This window comes from Nothobranchius furzeri, chromosome 5 (assembly GCF_043380555.1).
Source record: "Nothobranchius furzeri strain GRZ-AD chromosome 5, NfurGRZ-RIMD1, whole genome shotgun sequence".
NCBI lineage: Eukaryota > Metazoa > Chordata > Actinopteri > Cyprinodontiformes > Nothobranchiidae > Nothobranchius > Nothobranchius furzeri.
Genome location: NC_091745.1, coordinates 40,826,741 through 40,853,736, shown reverse-complemented (window position 1 = coordinate 40,853,736; position 26,996 = coordinate 40,826,741). Strand labels below are relative to the sequence as shown.

The 26,996-nt window shown below is 40.9% G+C and overlaps 1 protein-coding gene across 3 annotated transcripts in view; it reads right to left on the bottom strand.

Moving 5' to 3' along the window:
* Positions 1 to 26,355, bottom strand: part of lars2 (leucyl-tRNA synthetase 2, mitochondrial) — a 59,876-nt gene extending 33,521 nt beyond the window's left edge. For 2 of the 3 annotated variants that reach the window (XM_015975925.3, XM_070550784.1), the window contains exons 1-3: positions 26,211 to 26,355; positions 16,200 to 16,439; positions 13,854 to 13,985 (exon numbers count right to left, since the gene is read on the bottom strand). In XM_015975925.3, the coding sequence (XP_015831411.3) occupies positions 13,854 to 13,985; positions 16,200 to 16,433 (366 nt within the window). In that variant the 5' untranslated portion in view covers positions 16,434 to 16,439; positions 26,211 to 26,355. The remainder of the gene's footprint in view (positions 1 to 13,853; positions 13,986 to 16,199; positions 16,440 to 26,210) is intronic. The other variant, XM_015975926.3, reaches the window with a different exon arrangement.
* Between the last annotated feature and the right edge of the window lie 641 nt (positions 26,356 to 26,996).

Here is a 26,996-nt window from a genome sequence, read left to right as displayed (position 1 = left end):
AGGCTGAGGGAGGCTGAGGGAGGCTCAGCTGGCTCTGAATAAGAGCACACAGGCAGCAGAGCGAGAAACCAACACGAGAGATGTTGTCATTCTCTTTAAGAAGTTCAAGTAAACTGCTGTGGTGGAAAGGTTAACAGTTCAAATGAGAAAGTTGACAGAGGCAAATGTTTCCCCCGTCGCTAATAGCCCCACTTATCCGAGTCTCCTCCGTCCAGATCAGGAGTCAAGAGCATCCCGAAGCTTTCATCATGGTGTGGGTTTCACATCCCGGGTGACAGGAGGAGGAGGATGGGCGTGGGAGTCGGTCAGACTGCTTTCATCACAGAGCGCTGCTCAGACAGAGCCAACCGGAAACACAAAGAGACTGGAAGCCCACCGCTCACTGGATGGCGGAGGGGACAGGAGGGCAAGGAGCAAGTGTCCTCCCACACGGCTACAGCGAGACGCTCGACTCCACCTGTGGAAGCTTCGAGTCCGTGTTCCTCGTCACAAGAATTCAAACCAGAGCCTTATAGGTGCTCCAGCTCTCAGTGGAGAGTCTGAGCATTCTTCAAGCAACTCAATCATTTCACACGTAGAAATTCTGTTTTATTCAGGGTTTCAGGGGTCGAAGGTTACACGTCTAGACTACTGTGTACATGTACACATGTATCTTTTTCATGATTTTTCTTCTAATTATTCTCTTAAGTGCCGGTGCTGCTGTAACAAGCGAATATTCCCACTGTGGGATCAATACAGTCTATGCTATTCTATTTTATTCTATTCTACGGAAGGTAGAACAGAGCTTTAAGAAATAATTGTTTTATCCACTTTGTGCTGGAAGTTTGGTTCATTTAAGCAGCATTATTAAATAAAATTTAAGAAAATTTACTTTTAATTTTAAAGTAACAGTTTAGATGAGCTCAGCTTCTATCAATAACCAGAGTAAAGGGGGCTAAACCTCACCGTATAAAAGTACAAACCTCTGGTTCTGTGGAGCTTCAACTGGATGCATGAACTTCATCTTCTCCAACAACAAAGCAATGCAAGCAGTTTCGCCTGGTTTTAGCCTTTGTGCTAATTTAGCTAATATTTAATAATGACCACCTTCACACCCTCTGTAGAAGCAGCTGGAATCATTAAAGAGTTTTAGGCTGTTTGGAAATGTGCTTCTTTGTTAAAGGTGCATTATGTAGAAATGAAGTAAAAACGACATCCTGTGGTAAAATCTGGTTACTGCAACAGCTCTGAAGCTTTTAGCCGGCTGTTGTCAGGTTACAGGTGTCGGTGCTGCAGCATTAGCTTACAGCAGACATGGCGACCCCACGCTCACCGATGATAAACAGTAGTCACGTTCCTCCTTCCTTTACTTTGAAAAAAGAAAAACTGATAATCTGCGCAGCCGGCTGGATATGAAATATGTTTCAGTGTAACCTTCCTTCCAAATGACTGAAACATCAGACTCTGCTGAGATTTTCTCACTGTAAAATTCTCACTATGTTCTTACACACTGCACCTTATAAATAATTCATCAATGTATAGGTTTAATACCATCTGCATGAACCACTGTGAATGTTGTCATAGTAATTAACCAGCACAGAAACTCGTGTCAAAATGACCAAAACAATTACTTAATTAAATAAAAATAAATACGTTCTGCTTAATGTCTGGTTCCTCATTTTGTAAAAAATGGATTTTCTTCATAACTTAGACTCCTAATTCCTACAAAGCTTTCAGCTTTTCAAAACATTTCTTTGAAAAAACATTTTTTTCTCATTAAGTATAAACAGATTCAAGCTGAACTGGTGTGTTTAATGTGCATTACAACACTATGAAGTAAATGCTTTTAATATTTAATAATTCACTGACACATGAATACCATCCGTCCTTTTGATGTATTTATCATGTGTCCTACCTTGTTTACCTTTAATAATTCAGATTTTTCACATTCCTCTTATTTCAACGTAATTCATGATAAGATTAGTCGCTTTCATTAAGAGATTGTTCTGAACACGGCTCACTTCATGGCAGCAGAAGTTGGTCAGGATAGAATCAGTATAAAACTTTATGGCGATGCCAAAAATAACGAGCACATTCCTCAATTAACAGGAGAAAAAAAGCAGACTGTGTGCATAAAGCAGAACAGCTTTTGGACAGACGCTGAGAGAAGTTCCTTCCTGTGCACGAAGCCGTTAGCAGCCATGTGAAACCCGTGTCTGTTCAGGGAGAACCCAGACGGAGGATGGAAGGATCCTCTCTGCAGGTGAAGGAGAAAGAGACAAACCAGCTCATGTCAAACTCCACCAGGAGCACAGAAACACAGAGGAGGCTGATGAGGGGAGTGAGCTGAAGAGCAGGAGTTGTTTGTGTCGCTGCAGGACCATGACCAACCTGACCGTCACCGCTCACAGCTTCATTAACGACAGGCGTTAAGTGGAATCAAACAGAGCGCTTAAGACTGAAACGCTTTGATCCGAGACAGAGTCTCGTCACTCAGTCATCAGCCAGCTTCACATCAGGCGAGTGGGGATTTGAGTTCATTCACATCCAAAAAGAGACAAACTCTTCATTTTAAAGCCACCACAGTGAGCTTGACTCGCTCCAGTCTGAAACCTTCCAGCTTCAACAACTGGCTGCTAAGCAACAAACGGGAAACCAATGCAAGTGTGAAATATGCAAATGCACCATCACCGTAGTGTGTGTTCTGTGACGAGGAGCACCTCGTTAACTGGAAATGACAAAATGACAAATCAGACGTTCCAAATGTAACCCAGACAGGAAAACAATAACTGCACATGACAGCTAGTTCTTTTAAATGTTCGAAGTGTTTGATGAATGCGTGATTTGGAAAAATATTTTCTTTAGCAAATCTGGTGGTCAGAACACAAACACAAACTCTAGAGCTGAGGAAAAAACTTAGTGGAGCGAAGAAGAGAACCTTAAAAGAAGAATTCACTACCTTAGATAATGAAAGCAGGACTCAGATCTAAATGAACTTCCAGAAGCGAGTCCTCCTAATCAAAGAGTCCTTAGGAGGAGCCAGAACTTTGCAGGCTTCAAAAGAAGTCTGCATATTTGTGCGGGAGCAATTGGACTGACTTTTGACAATAGGGAAGCCCAAGGAGGGAACTAAAAAGCTCCACAGAGACAGGCTGGGTCCTTAGCTAAGGAAATAAATCTATAATTGTTCTTTTCACGTGACCCGTGGTTGTTTCGTGGCATACTGAGGTTTAAAATATTGCATATTTCAACTTGAAACTCTGGTTATAATAACATTTAATAGTAGCAGAAGCAGTGTTGATTTTTACTCTGAACCACCGTCTTAGTTTGAAAAGGAAAAATGTAAAAATAAAATAATAATAAATAGCAGTAAAATGCAATAAAGTAAAAATGTATTGATATTAATGACAAATACAATTATAAGAAGAATGAATAACCTGAAATTCTAACCCATATCTGGGGGAGGGGTTGATTTAGTGGTAGAGTGAAGTGACTTTTTATTCGTCTTTTTAAAATAACCTTATGAACAGGCCAGTGTTTCTGAAGCGTCTCCATCCACCTTTAACCATGCACACAACCCAAAATGCAGTAGTAACTATGCCAGGCCAGTGTGTGGTGCTGTGTTGCAAACATACTAAAGGTTTGCATCACAGTAAACTAAAAAACTACCACCCTATGTAAATATAGTCTGGCCACGACCCACGGACAGAGCTCAGTCGTGAGGCGGAATCTAGTTGTTGTTGTCTAAACACACAACTGACAGCTCTAGGACAAATCAGAGCAACGAGCGATGTGGCATAGTCATCGCTATGGAGGCAGCCCAGCGTTGAATCAAATGCTGAATTATAACTGACCTGTATACTTCTAGAGTCTTCTAGGGTCTTACAACTCCCCAAGGCACTCTTACATTCACACACTGGTGGTGATGAACAACAGTGTAGCCATAGCTGGGACCCTGGTGCAGACTGACTGCCCAACACTGGTGCCACCGGTCTCTTCGACCTCCACCAGCAAGCGAGGCTGGTTAAGTGTCTTGCCCAAGGACACGAATGCAACAGACTGAGCAGAATACAAACCTGCAACCCTTCAGGTACAGGGTGGGCACTTAACTCCTCTGCCACTGTTGCAAATACATCATTTTTTAAATAATGACTTGACGTACCTTAAGTACCTCTATCCACTCATGTCTGTGGAATCTCTGGAATGGCAAGATGGCGGCTGAATGGTTGGTATGCCATCTACTGCTTCCCTTACTTTTCTCTTTGTATTGTTTTTAATGTACATTGTCATATGTCACATGACCGCCAAACGTTAAAGATCTAATCATCTGCTGAAGTTTCATCTCCCCTTGGTAAAGAGGGCCATGATGTCATCCCTCCCTGGTTTCTTAAAGAGGTGTTTCATACCTTGGGACCACATTTTCTGAATTTAATCTACTCCAAACTGTTGCCAGGTCAAGTGCGGAGTGCTTTAAAGCATGCAGTTATACACGTTTTACTAAAGAAACCAGGCTCAAACATTTCTATCATGACTAATTTTGTTGATCATAAAAAAAGCGCATGCTGGGTTGATGAATAATTTAAATATTTTTCACATTCCAGAAGTCCTTCAGTCTGGCTTTAAACCATTTCATCACAGAGAGAGTGCACAGTAGCCCACATGCATCAAAAAGGAAATCTGTCATTATTATTATGCATGCTTCCAGCCAGCATCTTTTGGAATCCTAGGTTGTCCCAGGAAGAGCCCGCCTTTCTCGCCTCTGATTGGCTAGAAAGGCTCTACTATGATTGGCTGTTTCAATTAGCAGCAAACCGGCTGTCCTCGCTGAGTGCAGACTGACCTTCTGCCACCAGCCGAAAGCTGTTTGGGGGAGTTTTGTAAAGAAAATGTGAACTTAGCATTATAATAACCATTATGTCCTGTTTTGCAAAACATTTTGTTTTATGTTTCATAAAAAACTGAAAAACATTAAATGTGAATTTCTAATCTTGTTGCATTTATCAAACAGTTGGACTTACTTTATATCTCTTGGCTCTGAAGCATTAGATTACATAGGATAAACATATGTGCCTTACCTGGGTATGGCATTTAAAGGGGCATTATGGAAGTTTGACAGCCAAAACATGTATAGAAATAATAAATGTCTTCTTCATACATTCTCCTGCAATGCCCTGGTCCTGTAGAATGAGCTCTGGCATTTTTACTGTGATTGCCTGTTTTTCTGTAAAATCACAGAAAAAGAGAGATGCTCGGGTCGAGCAGGCTGCTTCATGCGTGTTCACGCTCAGGCATAGCCCGTAGCATTTGCTATCAGTAGCTTTAGCAGCAGAGAGAGAGGCAGTGCCACTTTGTCAATGTTCCTAACTCCTAGTGACAAAGCTAGCTACATTTCTGAGGACCCTTAGCTACTTTCTGTAGAACTTTCTTCTAGATATTTCCTGCAAATTTGCAACAAAATAGCCATTTTCACTCCGAACCGTTCTTTGGTTTAACGTTTCAGGTGTCATCAAGGATATAAAAGTTACAGATCGTGTGAATGTTACTAGAGTGTAGCTTAGAGCCCTGCACGGGCCTAAAATCTGAGCCCATGTCCGGCCCGGCCCGAAAAGGTTTTCAGGATTCTCTGGCCCGACCCGAGCCCGACTTTTTTTTAACCAACTAAATGAAAATAAAGTGCGTCAATCCTGACCAATGTGTTAAAAGACGTGCAGGATCCGATCAATTTGTTTTTCCCTCATTTACCGTCACGGAGATGACGGCGCAGGCTCTGGTGGTAATCAAGTTAAATTTTATCTCTTTCCAACAATTTTCACAAGAAAACAGAACAGTTAAAAGCAGGGCTTGTGTTGACCGGATAGTTCCTGTATTTGACCATTTATTTTGACGGAGAAAGAATAGAAAGAATTACCCCGACGCATGCAAGACGAACTGACATTTTATTCTACACACATCGCAGATGTAGCTAAATCACCCAAGAAAAGATTCCCATCTGAACATCTGAGCTGGACATTGCTCAGCGCAGCTCGCTGTCAGCGCATATGTGCACAGCGAGCTGAAGTTGTGGAGAGGGGCTTGGAGCGCGTTGCAGAACCAGAGCGCATGCGGGAAGGTTCCTCCCACTGAAGCGAGTGTTTTCCAAACCCCTTCTCTCAGAGAGACTTGTCACTTAGAAAATGTTCCCTGATTATGAAACTTTGGCTGAATAGCGCTTGTTCCTGTCTCCAATGTGGCGACACATCCAGGAGCCGTCTGAGGAGAAGCCCAGAATCTCACATCGTCTTCAGCTCAGGAGGCGCATATGATTACGCACAAGCGTGACGCGTCAACCCAGTCTCACAGTAAGACCGGGTTGGGCCTGTTCAGGTTTAGCAGACAATCTTTACATAGAATTGACTTACAGATATAAAATTAATTCAGTAAAATATAAAGCATTTTATTTAAATATCCATTCATTATTTTACAAGCACAGAGAGCCGCATCAGATTCAGATCAGCGGGAAGATTCCTCCGACTGAATTCAGTCGGAGGAATCTTCCCGCATGCACTCTGGTTCTGCGACGTGCTCCAAGCCAATCTCCACATCTTCAGCTCGCTGTGTTCCTTATGTAGTGCACGCTGACAGCGAGCTGCGCTGGGCAGTGTCCAGCTCAGATGTTGAGATGGGAATCTTTTCTTGGGTGATTTAGCTACATCTGCGATGTGCGTAGAATAAAATGTCAGTTCGTCTGCATGCGTCGGGGTAATTCTTTCTATTCTTTCTCCGTCAAAATAAACGGTCAAATATGGGAACTGTCCGGTCAACACAAGCCCTACTTTTAACTGTTCTGTTTTCTTGTGAAAATAGATAAAATTTAACTTGATTAACACCAGAGCCAGGTGCACTGCGCCGTTATCTCCGTCACTGTAAATGAGGGAAAAACTAAATGATCGGATCCTTTTCTGACCTTCCCCACCTACAAAGTTTAATTACAACAATCAAACGTGACAGAGCCTGGATTTGTATTCTGAACAGTCTAAACACATTTTAAAAAGAAACGTAAGATAAAAGTGGCACCTGCTCAGTAAAACCACCAACAGGGTGAAAAATATAAAAATATTGTAGGCAGAGACGGGCTACAACTTCTGGATCCATTTTATATAAATCGTTTTATTGATTATCTTTTTATGAAAGATAAATTTGACGTACACGAGCGACCGGTACTGGCTACTGTCACCTGTTGTGAGCAGCGCTCTGCTGTCTGAGGGTAGGCCCCACCCACAACTCCGTGGCTGCTGTGGCTCCCAGTGTTTTCTGTACTGTGGTTAACGGGTATTAATGTCTCTTTGATGGGAACAGGTTGCCGACCCCTGGTTTAAGTGTTTCAATTTATTTTAATGAATTCGATTAAAAATAAAGGCGCCCGGCCCGGCCCGTGTCCGAGGTAATTACACAGTCGTTGGCCCGAAGCCCGGCCCGAGGGCCGTCTGGCTGGGCCGAGGGCCGAGGGCCTAGGGCTTCAGTGCAGGGCTCTAGTGTAGCTCAACTTGTAGGATGTCTGACTCCCATGCAGTAGATCTGGGCTCGATTCTGGATGTGAACATAGTTTTTTGAGAAAATCTTTTTTACATTAATGGTATATTTTTTTACAGTAAGAAGTCCATATTTTTATTTGAGACTCGCCGAACGGCATTGAATTCACAGATAAAAAAGATGTGGGTTCAACTTTCATTTTGGAACAATTTTTCAAACAAGGGAAGGGAATGATCTGAGCATGCAGGAGGACTGACCCATCATAAACCTTTGTCAGCTGTGCTGAAGAGAAAGGTACAGAACCAAAATATTCAATTAATTGGCTGCAGGTTCTCCTGTCCTCCGGGCCACACACACACACACACACACACACACACACACACACACACACACACACACACACACACACGTGACTGTCTCAGCTGTTATTTTCGTTAAGGAGTGTGCACGTACTAGAGCTGAAACGATTCCTCGAGTACCTCGAATAATTCGAGTACAAAAAATCCTCGAGTCAAATTCTCTGCCTCGAGGATTCGTTTAATTCATATTTAATTAATTCATGGCTTTTCAATCGCCCGGGGTCATGTTTCACCCGGACCGAAATAAGTGACGCACATGCACACTGGACTGAATGCACACGCGAGTAGCGAATATAACTTAACTTTCTCTTAAGCCATGGCGGACAACGTGGACCCCGGTGGAGTGCGAAAAAGACACAAAATGTCAAAGTTGTGGGACCATTTTTCACGTCGTAAGGCAGAAAACGTAGTCCAGTTTAAATACAGTAAAATGGATTTAGCCTACCACAACACCACATCCTCCATGCTGCAGCACCTGTAAATGTCACTTCTGCAAGCGGACTCGGAGCCTCTACAAGATAATGCATTTTAGCCTGTTTTTCTATATATTCTGCGGACTCTGCGACTTTTTCGTTTGTAGCACTCAGTTTCAGCTCACACCGTACATCTGGTAGCAACACGTCGGACTTAAAATGTGCTAAAAAATAGCAGTTTTTACAACACGTCGGATTTTTATTGTGTTATTGATGTCTGTTGTCCCTCGGGGTTTCTGCAGGAGGACACGGGTATTTATGAGTGGCGGAGGAAAACGAAAGAAAGTAAATAAATGTTTTGTGATCAGTATAATTTGACAAAACCACAGCAAACATGCTTTCTCGACAATCCTTGTTAGTGTGAGAAAAAAAAGTGTGGAAATTAAAACAGACGTGTGTTAATAGGGAAACAGCCGGCGAGCTGTTTGCGCCGTGAGCGGTTCTGGTTCTGTTTGGGCCGCAGCCGCTCGTAGCGTTATCCTCCTAGTTTTTGTCTGGCTTGCAGGCTAGCAGATTCTCGCATGAGGGGAAAATCGGCTCAGGTTGTATACTTATTTTTTGCACAGGCATTTGTTTACTGTGAAGTAAAGTTGAAGTTTTGCAAACTAATTTTGAATAAAACTTGAAGAATAACTGGCAATTGCTTTCTCATTTCAAGAGGTCTTTCATAATTATAACATGCTATTTTATATCAAATCAAATCACTTTTATTGTCACGTCACAGGTGCAGGTACACTGGTACAGTACATGCGAGTGAAATTCTTGTGTGCGAGCTTCACAGCAACAGAGTTGTGCAAAAATACAGTAATGTAAAAACAAGTAAAATATAAAAATGGCTAATCTAAGTATACAAATGAATAAAGTAAACAATAAGATAAGAGATATAAAATGTACAGAGGTTGGTATGTGCAACACAGTGGCATTAATGTACAGTATGGAGCATGTAATGTTGGAACTTGGTGGAGCTCGCGACGAGGCAGCCATACTCGGCGCCATCTTGGCTCATCAATATATGATATAAAGGTTTACAAACACAAAAGGGTAATTTATTAGAGTACTCGATTAATCGAAAAAAAGATTCGATAGAGTACTCGATTACAAAAATATTCGATAGCTGCAGCCCTAGCACGTACAGCATGCGCGCCTCGTGCACGAGCCTACCATTGAAGCTGCCGTTACGCTTCTGGCCTGAAGGGGCAATCGCGAGCATAAAAATTCAAAAGTCCGTAAAGTCCCTTTAAAGAAGCTGCCCTATTCTGCCCAGCTGTGTGCATCAGGTCTGTTTATGTTCTACAACAATGAAAACTGGTGAAAATTTGGTCTAAATCATAATCAGCTTTAAACTGAAATTTGATTAAATGATACACATTTAATCAGATGATGAGAGATCTACTGTAGGATGTAAACAGCCCCAATAGAGCCAACAGATAAAAAGTCAGTCTACAGTGTGATAAAGTTCAACAACATTTATTATGTAAAGTGATGGAAGTTGTTACTTTTACTGAATAATCAATAAGATGTGATTTTCCATATAAATATGAATTATCAACCTTATTGGTCTTTGAATATTTGATTTATAAGGATCTTGGGTTCTTTGGACTGCCAGAGAAACACACACTTCATAATAATTCAGAGTCAAGAATATAGTTTATAAAAATGAATTTAATACGATGTTTCTAAACTAATGACACATTTTGACATTTTTCAGGCTCTTTTATGAAAGAAACTGAAACTTGTTTGTTGCAAATCAGGAAAGGATGTTTATTATAGCGATGATTTCACTTTCTCTTCAAAAATCCCCTCAAGATCTGGCTGTAAAGATAAAAGCCTGCAGCAAGGGAAAAGTTTCCTCTGACATGAAACAGCCAATCGTAGGAGAGCCCTTCCAGCCAATCAGAGGTGAGAAAGGCAGGACCTTCCTTGGACATGCTAGAATTCCAAATGCTTCCAGGGCGTACTGCTGCCCCCTGCTGTTCGTTTCAGGTTCCATCAGATCAAAGCGTAGCCCCTACTTCACACTGGAAGCATCAAATGGAATCCATTATAGTCTGTGGGGGTAATTCAAACCTGTCACGATGCGGAAATTCTCAGGAGCGTCCCAGAAACGGTTCACCACGCCGTAAAAGATAGGAATGGGTTACATTTTTGCCGTGAGTCGCTTCTGGGACATGTCAATGTTCGTACTTAACATAAGGCTAGACAGGAAATCACACACAGTTTCAGTGTAAAACCTCTGGTAAGTTTCAAAATAAATGACTATTGCAGCGATGCGATTTCATACCTATTTAGATTCTGTCTAAATATGTGACCCATTGACTTATTTAGTCCCAGCATTGTTCGAGAACTATGTGTTTTTATGGCTTTAATCCTGGCTGAAGAGAGGGACTACATCATCTATGACATCAAACTGGGATATCAAACGTGATTTCCTTCTTTTTGCTTTAATGGTTTATGGCATAAACAAACTGTGACCTTGAGGGACTTTGTGATCTCACGAGTCCAGCGAGGAGCACGGCAGAGAAGCCGCTCCAGGGATGAGATTTTCCTGGTCTGTGATGGCGAAACTCACGAGTAAACCGTTCCGCTGCCGTTCCACGTCGCTGACGTCTCCAGAGTCAAGTGAGGGTTAACGTGAAATGTAGGACGATGCATCTTGTATATACCTAAACAGCTACCACATTTCACGATGGTGCATGACTTTGAATGGTTGACCACAGTTTGGTTGAAAAAATGAAACATTTCCAGCTATCAGTAGGGATGCACCGATGGATGGCATTTGATCCCAATCGGCCGATAGCGACCCTATCGGTTTTGATCGGAATTTTCAAAATAGATCAAAGCAGACCGATCAGGTAGGGTTGTCACGGTAACCAGTGTAGCGGTAAACCCCGGTAAAAAAAAAAAAAGTTGACAGTAATAATAACCGTCTTGTTTTTTTAAAAACTATATTATCTTGGTGGGTTTACCGTGGCTGCGGTGTAGGCGCGGTGACCCTTACCAGCCACCGTATCATCGGCTGAAGTTGGCGGCACATGCACCCTTTGTTTACAACAAAACTTTCTTGAAGCTAAAGCTGAAATAATGGTCAAAGGAGGAGACGGCAGCGCTCAGGACATTTATTATCCCTCAAAGAAGACAAAGTCGGTAGTACGGGCATATTTTAGATATTTGAAGAATGCCGAGGGAGTTTATAGAAGACGGCTATCCTGTTTGCAGCACATGCAGAAAGAGTCTGTGAAAGGCAGCAACGCTTCAAATCTCATGACACATCTGCGTGACCATCACCCACAACTCTACAGTCAACGCAAGGCAAGCTAACGTTAGCGTTTTAGCTAAAATGCGTGATCCGAGGATTTGGGTTGAGGGAGAATGCAACAAGTCGCTATATAAAGCAGCCGCAGCGCTGCTACCTGCATATAAACCGTGTCGCGGACACCCCCATGTTGAAATGACGCTATGCATTACGGGGCTCCCAGGGGCAGATAAGAGTTGGTCTCTCTCCGAGAATAATTATGAATTTAACAATGATTACTGCCTGATGACATTTTCCCACATCTGCAAAGCTCACTGGAAGGACACAAACCGAGGACAATACTTTCCTGATATAGGGTTTATTACTCAAGTAAGGGTAAAAAAGTATCTGATTAGAATGCTACTTGAGTACTGAGTACCATCTGATCTAATACTTTTAAAATGATGACATCAAACAGACATAAAATAAGAAGTTATGGGCAAATATTGGTATTTTAAAGACTAAAGGGAAAAACTGTAAACAAATAAACAACATAATTACAAAATAACATATTTTAGGCAAAATTTAGACACAAACTGAGGACAATATTTCCTGACATACAGGGTTTATTTAATTGTGTGAAAATGTAGCACGTTTAAAAAAAATACCGCGATAATACCAAAAACCATGGTAATTTTGGTCACAATAACCGTGAGGTTACATTTTCACACCGTGACAACCCTAATACAGACCATTTTAGATTAGGTTACATTTCCTTTATTCCCAGATTATGTAGTTTGTACCACTCATTATAATGTTGTATAAAATTTCTGGCCAATCCACGTGATCGGTATCGGTGATCAGCATTCTTTGATATTGGTATCGGTGATCGCTAGCAAAAAACCTGATCGGTGCATCCCTAGCTATCAGTAAATAAGTAAATGCTGCACACCGGGTCTTTAAACATGGGGTATGTGATGGTGTTCTGGAACATTTTTTGCCACATACATGGTCTCCACATACCGAAAATTATTTCAATCGCCTCTGATATTAACAGCCCTGGAACTTTGGATTGTGTATTTTCAAAGAAAAAAAAACTCACCTAAACTCATGGTTCGCCTTTTATCTAGAATAATTGTTGGCAAATCTCCAATCAGTGCAGAAAATTACTTTTAGGTGAAACTGTATATTTTATATTCAGTGCTACTTCCTAAAGAGCAATGTTTACTCACATAATTAAAAGCTACATTTAGACAAATCTACTTTTTCCTAAATATTTTAAACCTAACTTCTAAGCCAGCTGGGGGTTGTCTACTGGGTTGCCACTCTATGCAAGCTAACCCTGCTATACCGGAATTTATAATTAGACACAGGTAGGCTTAACGCAGCACTGTTTAATATAAATCCTAAGCCAGTAACAGGAGCGACCCAGAGGTTATTTCATGTATCTCTAAGAAGCCATGGCATCCTGTTTTTACTCTAATATCACTTAAAGAAGGCTAGAGGCTAATGTTGAGCTACGATGCTAGCTACGATGCTAACGGTGAATTAGAAGCAAATGGCGATAAAAAAAACCTCAAGCTACTTTTCTAGTATATATCTACTTGTGGCAGTGCGGCGCGGCGCGGCGCGGCGCGGCGCGGCGCGAAAGGCTGCAGGGAGGGGAAGGTCGGACGGGACTGCAGCAGCAGGGAAGGGACTCGAGGCGGCTTGTGTTGACAGGTCTCAGAGGACAGGGGGTTGGTTCCTTGAGGACAAGCAAGGCACAGACTGTGAGACGCAATTGAGCTGGAAAAACATATAGAATAAAGGATTTAAGTGACAAGCTGTGTGTGCGTACTCGTCTGGTGAGGCCCAGAAACGTAGCTGGTAGTGCTACTTTAATGTCACGAATGGCCTGATTTTAAGACTCACAGGTCAGATACACAGCCTGGGTCACCTTGCCCTGGCTGTAGGTTCATTAACCCTACAGCTACACTACTCATCAACTCACAGTACATGACTCGTCTTTTCTTGTCATCTGGAATCTTTTGGAGCAGAGCCATAGCTGGCAACAGCCATTAATCTCACAGAACAGTAGAGAGAAAGTCACTTGTTTTGGTTTGAAAATGGGCTGTAGTAACCAAATTTCCCCACAGGATGTCATTCTTAATTCATTCTTACATAATGCACCTTTAATGCTAAAGTTTGTAAATGATGAAAAGTCTCCCTCGGCAACAAACGTCTCAGATATTCTCCATTCAAATATTAAACTGGTTTCCCACTTTACATGAAGAAATTGTGATTGTCTGTCTTTCTTACCTGGTGGCCTCGCATTCTCTGAAAGTGACCAATAACGTCGCTGATGGTGTACACTCGAACGTGACCCATATGCAGCCGCCCAGATGGGTATGGAAACATGGAGAGGACGTAAAACTTCTTCCTGTTGGAGTCCTGGAAAGAACAAGACAATTCTAAACAGCTCTAAGAAAAGTTGGGAAGGATAAAGAAATAAAAAGCTTGGTTTTAATCCCACACAAAAACAATAGAAGAGTTTAAAATAGGCTTGAATGCATTCAATGAATGAGGTGAGAGCTGGAGTAAAAAGCATTCAGAGCAAGGGCATTGATGCTTTGTTACTGCATGAGGCTCGAACCGCGGCTGATTATAGTGTAAGGATCTAAATGGTGGCAGTTGCAGGTAATGAATGGTTTACAATCACAACTCTGTTACCATGGCAGCATAGTAGGTACCAGTTTCATCCGTTCATGCGTGATTACAGGAAGCCTGACTCATGAATTTTTCAATAAATTAATTAGACCCAGCATCTTGACATAAACGCACTTAATCACTGTCAGCTTGTCAGAGACGGCAACACGCTCAGACCATTAGGGTATATAATCAGCCAGAGACCCAGAGAGGAAATACAGGAACTCCAGCGGTGGGGGGAGATATGGAAATGTACGGAAAAGAAGATTTAACACCCGATGAGTGAAAATAATAATAAAGTTGTTTGAAGATATTTCTGCTGGTGAAAAGACCCATTTTCATGAGAGTTAAACTTCAGTTATTTGGGCTCAGCACCATATACGGTCCCAGAAATCCACTGAGATAGTGTGACGTTTGTATGGAAGCAAATATGCACCATAATTCAGACTTGATGCAAATCAAATCAAACTTTACAATTCACACATTGAATGCAACTCAAAGTGCTTTGCAAATAAAAGTGAGTCTTGAGCCCGTTCTTAAAAACATGACCGTTCTCTGTGGCCCTGAGGTTCTCTGGCAGACCGTTCCAGAGGCGAGGGCCGCCTCGCCGTGGGTGTGTGTTCTGACTTTAGGGATAACAAGGAGACGGCTGCCAGAGGAGCGCAGAGACAGCGAGGTTCGTACGGTACGAGCAGTTCTGAGAGATAAGAAGGCCCAAGACCGTTAAGGCACTTAAGAACCATTAAAAGTTTTTTGAAATCGATCCTGAAACACGTGGGGAGCCAATGCAGTGATTCTAAAACTGGAGTAATGTGCTCCCGCTTCCTGGTCTTGGTTGGGACACGAGCTGCAGAAATGCTTTTTTCATTTTAATGAATAAGAAATCCACAAAAATGCTTTTTTATATTCTTATTCAACATTGCTTGTTCTGTGACTTCATTACAATGATTAAAACAACAAAACAATGTCCTTTTTTAATGTCCACCAAGCAACAAGTCCAGCTGAAAATGAAGTGGCACAGGAGAGTTAAGTCAGTCACCTCGCTCTTCTTCTGTCCCCAGTCTGACCGTAAGCATGGGGGCGACGGTAACTCGGAGGTTAGCAGTTCAACCTGTAACAGGTAGGTTGCCAGTTCAAACTAACACACCCCTTCTTTCCACTGAATGTGAAAGCGTCGCAAAATGGCACCGAAACATGCTACGTGGCAATTAGTTGCGGTTAGGATGGAGGGCTTCCTTTCCACCGGCAGCAAAGTTTAACGTTTTGGACATGTCCCAGAAGCGAAGGGACACGCTCATTACGTTTAGAGTTTATTTTTTTTAGCGCTACACTTCCAAAACACGTCAAACTCCGCAGGTTAGATTAGACCCGACTGGAAGTCAAACACCCAAGCAGTGTAAAACATCTGGAAACTTTCAAAATAAAAGTCACATGCGGATAAAACGTACAAAATTTCCTGAGAAACCCTCGTAGCTGATGTAAACAGAACAGAAAAGTTACCCAACACTGTTTTGGACACATGTAGCCATCTTTCTCCTTGCTTGTTATTGTATAGAATTCTGAAATCACGTGTGGTTTTGCAATTCTCCCATGATTTTGGGACGTTGCGGGACCAGCGGTGTAGAAAGCTTTCACTCCTGTTCGTTCCCGGTTGGAAGGGAGCTTGTAGGTGAAACGCCTTCATTTGCTTAAGCGTCACTTTTTCTCACATTTGACTAGATGTTCTACTTTTACTGGGAAGCACTTTGGTTGCCTTTTTGGCTGTGTAAAGCACTAAACACTGATTGATTGGCTGATTTACAGATTGATCAATCAATGTTTATTACTTCTTTACATGTTTTTCTTAAACGAGTATAAAAAAACAATAAAGACTCTACTGTGCATGTAAACAACAGCTGTCATGTCACCAGACTAAAAATAACGAGCCGACATGCGTTTGAAAGGTAACGACCCTCCTACCTCCTCCAGTGAGTCCTTCTGCCACTGGGCCATGATTCGTGGGTGCCACCATTCTTCCACTCTGCGTCTAGTCTCAGGCTGATAATCTTTTTCCCAGACTCCCGTCTCGCTGAATGTGGTGCGAACACCGGGGGGCAGGAAGCGGAGTGCTGAACTCAGGAGCGCAGCTCTGCTTTTACAACACTGAGCTGCACAGAGAGCATATGGAGCCAGCTTTCTCACCGACACCTGCATAACTGCCTCCAGAAGAACATAAGACCAGTCAGGAAACAAGGCAGATGATCAAACAACAATCCTCATCTAACAAACAAAAAGTACAAACATAAACATATACGATTAACTAGTCTCATGGTAATTTTATAGGCTTTCTGAAACAAAATCACGACTGTGTCTGAGACTTCAGACCACAGCCGTGAAATGTGCAGAAAGATCACATTGCATTCATGCTTTTTTCTTAGTGTTTGGTCTAATTATTAGAGGTGGTAGACATGATAGATTTATTAAAGCACTGTGACACGGAAATAAATTATTCTGAATTAATACACGGCATCTATAAGGAGCACATAACGGAGACTTAAATCAAATCATATCACTTTTATTGTCACGTCACATGTGCAGGTACACTGGTACATGTGAGTGAAATTCTTGTGTGCGAGCTTCACAGCAACAGAGTTGTGCAAAAATACAATAACGTAAAAACAAGCAAAATAAAAAAATGGCTAATCTAAGTAATAATATATACAGTATGTAAGGTATATACATTACTAAATGTGTGTGCTAGTATTTTAGTTTTTTTTTAATTTATCTACGTGTGTGCATGTGAGTGTGTGTATAACGCGTACATACATATTTCACAAATGAATAAAGTAAACAATAAGATAAGAGATATAAAATATACAGAGGTTGGTATGTGCAAAACTGTGGCATTAATATACTGTGTGGAGTGTGTAATGTAGGAGTTTCAGTAGTGAGTCTGCGCCGTGTTCAGCAGTCTGATGGCCTGATGGAAAAAGCTGTCTCTCAGTCTGCTGGTTCTGGACCGGATGCTGCAGAACCTCCTTCCTGATGGAAGTAGTCTGGACAGTTTATGGCTGGGGTGACTTGAGTCCTTGATGATCCTCCCCGCTTTCCTCAGGCACCGCTTCCTGTAGATGTCTTGGAGGGAGGGAAGCTCACCTCCAGTAATCCTTTCTGCACACCGCGCTACTCTCTGGAGAGCTTTGCGGTTGTAAGCGGTGCTGTTGCCATACCAGGTGGTGATGCATCCAGTGAGGATGCTCTCAATGGCACAGCGATAGAAGGTCCTGAGGATGCGGCGGCTCATGCCAAATCTTTTCAGTCTCCTGAGAAAGAAGAGGCGCTGCTGTGCCTTCTTCACTGTATTGTTCGTGTGCACTGACCACGTAAGATCCTCAGTCAGATGAACTCCAAGGAAACGGAAGCTGCTCACCCTCTCCACAGCTTCGCCGTTGATGGTGATGGGGGGGTGTATTCCTCTGCACCTCTGGAAGTCCATTATCATCTCCTTTGTCTTTGTGACGTTGAGGGTGAGACGGTTGTCCTGACACCAGTGGGTCAGGGCGCTGATCTCCTCCCTGTAGGCCGTCTCATCAACGTTGGTGATGAGACCCATCACTGTGGTGTCGTCCGCAAACTTCACTATGATGTTGGAGTTTCTCGTGGCCTTAAGTTTTACCTGTGTGCTAAATGAGCATGTAGAGCGAGTCATGACTGAAGAGATAATTCAATCAAGTCTATTTATAAAGCGCCAAATCACGACAAGAGTCGTCTCAAGGACCTTCACACAGTAAACATTCCAATGCAGGTCAGGTCATTAAGCCAATCAGAAAAAAGTTTCCTATATAAGGAACCCAGCAGGTTACATCGAGTCACTGACTAGTGTCAATGTCTTTACAGCAATCCTCATACTAAGCAAGCATGCAGCGACAGTCGAGAGGAAAACTCCCATTTAACAGGAAGAAACCTCCAGAGGATCCTGGCTCAGTATAAGCAGCCATCCTCCACGACTCACTGGGGATCGAGAAGACAGAACACACACACACACACACACATACACCGACATAATGCACATGAACGACCGAATATTTTAAAAACACGTTGAGAGAGACCACTGCTGTGTCAAAAAGTGTTCCTCCTCAGCAGGAGCGAGCAGTTTGGGGGAGTCTCACTCGGTTAAACTCTCTCTCTCTCTCCTCTTTGCTGCTTCTTCTGGTGAATGAAGTCATTTTAACACTCAAATACAAGCATTAGTCTGATTATAGCAAACTGTTAAAGTGAGGTTTTGGAATATTTTTTATTTCTGAATAACAGTCGTTCACATTATTCAAAATAGAAGTCCACAAGCTTTTTGTATGTCAGCTGTGATTTTAGTAAAGTAGTGGTTTCTTACCAACTGAAAGATTAGTTTTTGTTTTATTTAGAGTAATTTATTGGCAGCAAATTCATTTTGGTTTTTTAAAATGCTTTAAAACTACCAGATAGTCGCACAGAGGGAAGGTGAGGGGGCAGAAATAACTGTTTTATAATTCCAACCCCGTTCATCACAACTTAAAGAGACAACGTGTAGGTTTTACCAATTATTTCTGGAAATGTCCGTCAAAATGTTGCTGAAAATTAATGAAATGATGCCCGGTTGTTGAAAAATATTGGTGATTTTGTAACATATAACCATAAAAATCAGGTCTAAAATTCAAGGGAGCGGGTATAAGTCTCTGGGAGACGCCATATTAGACGCCATATGTCCTTCTACAGGAGCCCATGAGGAATGTATGTAAATCAGTAAATGCATTTACTGATTTGTAACAAACGTTTACAAAACGTTCATCGTTCTTAATTGTTGTTGTTTTACACTTTTACCTCTTCACCTGTTGCCAGTGATGAAAGGGAAACTGAAGGGCTTGCCATTTTGCTAAAGTTTGCATTCCCCAAGGCTTTTTGACCCTACTGGGCATCCGTTGGTAAGGTCTTACTCCAACACAGAAATACTGCTTGCTTGCAACGGAAAAAGACACACTGTCACTTTAATCAAATCATACCAAGCCTAAAATCTCCCACCCATAAAACGTTGCAGTCTAAACCTGAAGGAGAAACGCTGCTAAAATTAACATTTTTATGTAATGTTTGTTTCTCAGTAGAGAAATAACTTTGTAGAAAAAGTGAATTTAATGAACCTTTATGAAAAAAAGTCCCTCACCCAACTATAAACTTAAAGGTCATAAGATATGGATGTTACTGGATCAGCTTCCCACTTCTGACTTCCACTAAACCATCTGGGACGCTGCACAGCAGAAGATCCATCTGTCTCATCATGTATGACACACGAACCAGTGAGGCTCCCTCTGCTGAGCCGGTTTGTAAATCAAACAAACTCTAAAAAAAACAAATTACAATCCCATCAGCATCACTCTTTGCTTCTCAGTAATAAATGAACCACTGTGTATAAAACTGAAGCAATGACAGAAACAATGTCAGGAGGCTACCATCACACCTCATGGCTGCAAGAACGAGGGCCTGACTGGTCGCCTCAGACACAAAAGCACCGCTTCAGGCCTGACATGATAGATTTCTCTGTGATTATGAGACTGTAAATCTTTCATGAATCTTGCTCTCTTTGCAAGGTCTGAACATCCCTCCATGGAAACTGAACCTGACTTTTTAGGTAGCACTCTTTCATAGCCAAGATCTAGTAAACACCCCCTCTCCTTTTCTTATGAATTTTTTAAATAAATCCTCCATTCTTACTGGTGGGACTTGGATCTACAGGAGCATGTGATTTATGTCCACTCGTCTGGAGATGACAGATGTCTCTCCTCTGCAGCACCTCCACTTGATGGTTTTTCTTCTCCGCTACAGTTTCACAGTTTGTGTTTTTCACACCATGTCGCTCACACAACAGCATGTTTTTGTGAAATGAGAGATTTGCTCGGCGTAATGTGATTATGCGTCACTGAGGTCGCAGACAGGCTGTTCCTCGTGAAACCCCCTTCCTGCTCTGACGAGAGGATGACAGCTGACAGTCAAACCAGTTTGTGCTTTTATGACCTGTAACTTTAACATTTCTTCAGTCTCACAGCATTTATTTGTTTACTTACATAACACTCAAGAAAACTACCAGAGCAAACGTTTGACTTAAATTAAAATGTCTTCTTTATTATAAATCAGAGTTTCAACATTGAAAATATTTTTTCTAAAATGTAACTTTGTGAAAGATAACAACAAATACGTGGGACAAAATGTCCAGAACAGTGGTCGTTTTCCCAATAAAAGTAACACAGAGCAGTTTCCAGCTTTTCCGCCCTGCTGGTTGAAAGTGGAATTACAACTGTTGTAAACAACACTGCTGCAGCCTGCTGTAGCTAGCGCTAACAACTAGCTAACACTAACATCAACCAACTAACACTAAAATAAACCACGAAGTTAAAAAATCCACACTGTTGGACAAAAAACATTATTACTTACAAATCCAGTAACAACAAAGCCAGGTCACCATCAGTTTATGATTTTGTAACCTCCTTTAGCTCCCTCAAGCTAGTGTAGGCTGTGCCGATGTTCACTCTGATTTTAGCTCAATGCTCCGCCTCCAAAGACATTACTCTCTTACTTTTACTTCCAGGCAAAAAACAAACTTCTTATTTTTCTTCTTCTAAGGATTTGCATTAGGGCTGGGTGATATGGCCTAAAATTGATATCATGATATATTGAGGATTTCACCTCGATAATGATAAATGGACGATAACTACAGGTATGTGCAGAAACAAAAGTTGTCCACTAGATGGGGCTGTCACATGTATTAGCTGAGTCATTACATGACTCAAGGTGGTACAGCTTCTTAAAGGGACAGGAACGTTGCCAACCTACACACATCTTTTCATTTTTTATCATCAAATTTATTGACATAGGAAAAATTATCACGATAAAAGTCAGAAATTTCGATAACGATAAATTTACGATAATTTATTGCTCAGCCCTACTTTGCATTGATGATTCGGCTAACTGAAAATGCAGTGTTGCCCTCCCACAGGCTTTACCATGGCGGCTGAAATCCCAACTCCACGCCTACAAACTGCTGATATGATTTTTTAATAAGAACATTGTTAATACTTGAACCTGCAAATATCAGTTATCGGCCATAACAGCGACATTAATATCGGATATCGGTTTCAGCTCAAATATTTCATATCGGTGCATCCTAACACCCATCTTAAATGATTCTGTATTAACACACATACACAGCTTCTAAGGTCATCAGTGGTGCAGACTACTTCCTGGAGGACAACTGCTGCTTCCCTGACCTGCCAGCTGAATAATCCCTCAGTAGTGACGCATGAAGATCTCAGACAGAGAGACCTTTAGAGCTGCCGAGCAAAGGAAACCACAGCCTGCGCTCCATGACAACAAACTGAGATAAGCATGCAAATTAGCTAAATGAAAAAATAAGAGTTATGAGTGATCATCTACGGCTATGGAGGGAAAAACAATTCTGTATTCTAATCAATTTGATCTTGTGTTTTTTACTGTACAACACATTTTTTCTCATTCAAACACAAGAAGCTAAAACACTTCTCGTTGTGTAACAAAGAGTGTAAGCCTGAGGGGAGGACAACCGACTCTCTGAGGAATACCTCTGAGCTTCTCCGGCTACGCGAGCATAAAAAAGTACCTCCAGCCACCTGCTTGTGGGACATTTGTTTCCTTTCCCACTGAATTCTCTTGAGGATAAGTTAAAAATCACAACAAACAGAGCTGCTACCCCCAACTGCAGCTGGGAGAGCCGCGCTTTCAAGCCTGGGTGCATCTCTGATGGTGTGACTGACTGAGTGGGCTGAGGCAAGAGATGGAGATCACGTTTCTATGGCGACTGCACTGATCCATTTGGGAGTCTTCTGTGAAGAGTGACTGAAAACTTCTGCAAAAAGCCCCCCGGTTCTGATCTATTTACCTCATGAGGAGACAGAGGCAAAGCCTCATCAGAGTACTTTTTGGGGGAACCAATTAAAAAATGTTTCCAGCAAAGAGTTCTGGTTCATGTTTGTTCACTCTGCTTTTTACGCGTTTAATGAGTTAAACTCTCTATGATGTCAAACTATATGTTGAAGGAAGAAAATACTTTCATGCCCTTTAAAGTCATGTAATTGAAAGTATTTACATATTTCAGAGATATCACAACTTTAAAACATGATCTTTATGTGTTTTGTTGTGTCACAACTGAATGCATTTGGTCTCAAAGACCATGGATTTTAGACCACATTTGCCAGATATAGATATTATTACCTATAATTCTGTTTGAAACATGGCACAAACAGATAAATACTATAAATCGATGGTCCAGAAGCCAACCGATATATCAGCCAGGTGATATATCGGGCCGATATACTCAACTTTTTCTATATCGGCCGAAATTATTTTTAAAAACCGATAAACAAAGTTTCTTTTTTTTTTACTCAGGCACCTGTGTGGCCAACTGCTGCCTCTAACAGACTAAAGAAAGGACCCTAAGGACCCCAACACACCATTTTTTATAGAGCAAGTCACCCCCTACCAGAGTATTATTCCACTCTCACTCCCTGTTTGAAAAATGCAACAAATGCTGTAGCCTTGCAGGCCGAGAGGGCGGAGCCGCTAACAAATACACACACACAGGTTCACAACATCATTGTGACAACATATGGTACCAGCTAATGTTCTAGGGCAGCCTTTCTCAAATGGGGGTAAGCGTACCCCTGGGGGTATGTAAAGAAACTCCAGGGGGTACATCAGAGAAGGAGACTGTGTCTAAAAAAGAGCTTGATCACAGCAGTTGCCTCCCTGCCACCAAGGATGAAAAAGATCCTCAGTGAAGCACAAGCCCAAGTGTCTCACTAAAAAGTCTGTAAAAACACTCCGATCAGTGCAGTAATGTTAAGATTTCAATCTTCTTTTTGATATTTAAAAATATATTTTGAGATTTACATTTGTTTTTAGCAATTGTTATTTAAAATGACGTTGATGATTTCTTTTAGAGAACAGATATACTATGATCCCAAAAGAGAACACTTTATGTTGATATGCTTTGTATGAGCACAAATCTTTAATTATAATTAGCTTAATCATTTCTTTGGCCTGTATTTGATATATTTTTTTAAAAATATTTCTAGTTATATATTTTTTTTTTCCAAATAGTTCAAGAGATACTACAAAAAATGTGCAGTGTTTTGCACATTTATGGATTTTTCAATGAGTAATCTTATGGTTTTAAATAGTTTTATGGTGACTGTTTTCAATTAATTAATTAGAATCACATTTTAGTGATGAAAAATATTTCCAATACATTTAGTTATGGAGTATTAACATTTAAAATATTCAAAATAGTTTTTTTTCTCAAATGGTTGAATTTTGTACTTGTTTATCAGTTTCAAAGTTTAATAAATCAGTCACTGAAGGCACCTATTTAAGGTCTTGTTTTTACAACCAAAAATGTTTTTGCGCTGATTAGGGGTACTTGGCTGAAAAAAATATTTCACGGGGGTACATCAGTGAAAAAAGGTTGAGTACCACTGTTCTAGGGTACCTCTTAGCCAATAGTGATGGCAGATTTTAATTCAAATGCAGGGCAGAGTTTTTACCTGACACTGACAGTTTTAGGAAGAAAATTAAATTTTTAACTAAAATGCACTAAAGTGCAAAACTACTGACTACATGTGTCTGCAGCACAATTAGACACACATTTATATAGTTTATCAGAAAAAAAAGTTGATTTTGGGGTGACTTGCTCTTTAAATGTGTTTAGAGTTTTTTTTTTTTAAGTTCATTGAATATTAAGAGATTTGTTGACTTATTTAATTTATATTGCACACAGTGAGTGTGCAGTTGTCTTTCACAATCAATGTGCTGCTAAAACGTATAGATATTGGCCGTAATAATCAGCCATCTGCAACACAATTCTTTAAAAATCGGTATTGGTGTCAGCCTCCAAAAAACCACATCGGACGGCCTCTACGATGGTCTACAAATACCTTAAAGTAGACACAGTATCTGGTATATTATAAGTATTATACTTCATCTTGGAGCCCAGTGAGTCCTTGCAATACATTGCTTGCATTAGATCCGTGACAGATGACAGGAATAAAAACATTTCCTGTTTCTTTGTTCTGCTAACAGGATGAAAGACACGACTGAGGCCAGGAAACATATATTTGTGTGAGGAATTAAAAAAGTACATTAATGACTACATTTCAATGAGAAAGTCTGATACACCTTTAAAATAAACTCCAACAAAACTGTTTGACCTTAAGCTGTTAAATACAGACACAGAACTGTCACACGTTAGATTTCGGTCTGATGCTAAATTCCTCACAGTTCTAACAGATACTGTTTAATGAGGTCAGTCATGTACAAGTTACGTGTTTTTATTCAATCAAATAGACTCTTTATTTTAAAGGTGTGGATGACTAATTTAATCAATACATTTGCAGTGGTCTCCAGTAGGCAAAAACAGCATGTAAGTCATACTCAGGGAAAAAAACAGAAGCGCCTGCATCAGCGTGGAGGAGTGAGCTGAAGGAGAGAGTGGCTGATCACGACAGGATTTGGAGTATTTCCAGATATTTGGACATTTCGCCTCTGATTGGCTAACAACAAAACGACTCTACCACCGACGTCATTAGCTTTGCAACAGAGATGTTTTATCTCCACAAATAACACAAGCCTGCAGGAGTTCAGCTGTGTGGTGGAGTTGCTAATGCTAACGTTATCTTCTGCTATTAGAGACGTTCTCTGCGGTCTCCTGGACGCTAAAACAACAGCCCTGTCACAAGTCAAGATGGGTGAATCCATGAATGTTAGTGACAGCGTGATGTAGATCTGTCAGGCTTTTCTAATCATAGAGTTTTACCATCTTTTTTCTATTAGAAGCTAAAGTAGGAGATGGGTGTAGGAGACTATTCTCATGTTCAGCCTAGATGAAAAACTCAAGAGTGACCATTTAAAATCAGAAATGTTTTCAGTGATCCACACCTTTTGCTCTGCTGCTAGTTCCTAATTTAAGAAAGAAGTTCCAGTCAGGAATCAGAGGACAACCTGCAGACCCTGAACTCCTTTTTCATGAGCATGATCCAGAACCAGAAGGGTGGTCCTGGATGAAGTCAAACGTTTCATTATTATGCACAAAATATATTATTATACACAATACGTTCTTACAAACGTTTTGATGGTGTAATGCTAATAGGATTTTCTCATACATCTGACCAGTGTTGTGAAACAATAAAGATATCTAAGAGGATTTGTTCCCCCGAATGTTGAGACTATTTTAAAAGTGGAAGAGTACAAACTTAACCCGATGAACTAGAAGCTTTTGTTTTTATGACAGGAAGTGGGTGATCAGTTAAACAAACTGGTGGCTGTTTTCTGTCAAATAGGTTTATGCTGAATGTCATTTTTCCAAGTAACCTTATCAGACTCATTCTCGTTCATTGATGTGTGATCGGTTTCAACAATTAGAACATAAATCTCCGTGATTTCCGTAAACGTACAATATACAAGCGACTTTAACCAATTTACCACACCAGTTTTATTTCTAAAGCGTATTTAAAAACAGCATTAAGTACTGTACAGGCAGAGGCAAAAGCTAAGTACAGATATAAACATTGCACCTAAGAGAGAAGACTGTTCAATGATCGAAGTTGGATTTTAATGTAATAATCTACACTAAAGCCGACTGATGTGTTCGTTTCTCTAACTAAAAACACACGGAGAACTGGCACCCTTTAATTATATTAAACCTCCGGAGGCGTTGCAGATTTGCAACATTAAAACTACCTGGTTACTCCACATGCGTATTTCATGAGCATTTTTTTAACTCAGAAGTACCCCTGAAGGACTAGTTGTTCGTCCTTTTATCAAAACTTATTTTGAGCCTGAGAGGGTTAATAAACGTTTTCTGTCTTGTTTCTGGTCGGCTATAATCTCACAGTGAAATGGGTTTGTTAGTAAAATATGGTTTTAAAGGACACTTACTGTTTTATTCCCACGTTTTCTGTTTCCGGGTTGTACTCACACATCCGTAAAACCATTTGTTGGTGTTGAAAACATAATATTCCGCTGTTTAATAACAAAGACACGAGCTGCTTCTCTGCATCACGACCGACCCAAGGGCGCCGCCATCTTTTTTATTTCAATAACCTTTATTGACACAAAGAACGCAGACAATTTATTTTTTTTTCCTATAGACCGTAAAATAAATCAATAAAAATATTTTATTTTATTTTATTTTATGTATTTTCTTCCAAAGAAGAAGAAGAAAGTCCAGCAGGTTTGTCTGTTGGGCACGTGTCAGATGGTGTCAGTGTGCGCAGGCTAGTATGTAAAGCCTTGTTTATTTGAATGAGTTATGATTACATTTGTTACTATGGCAACAATGAAATTACTACTAGCCTCTTATATTGCCTTTTCCCGGTTTATTTTTATTTATTTATTTTGTAGCCTGCAGAAATCTAAAATTTGTTCCAGCAGCTGATCTGATTTTGCTCTGAAGACCTCTGCTGTACCCCCATCATGACTGGAGCCGCAGCAGAGGGAGTCCACCTTTTCTTCAGTTTAAATCAGCAAGTTTATGCAAAGCAGCCGGCAGATATCTCTGATATTAAAGTGGGAGGCAATCTGATAAGTCAGTTCTCATTAATATTATTTAACAGTCCAATGCACAGGGGAGGTCTCGAGAGAGAGGTCTGTAATTTTCAACTGTGAGACAAAATGAGAAGAAGAAAAAAAATCCTGAAAATCACATTGTCTGATTTTTAAATA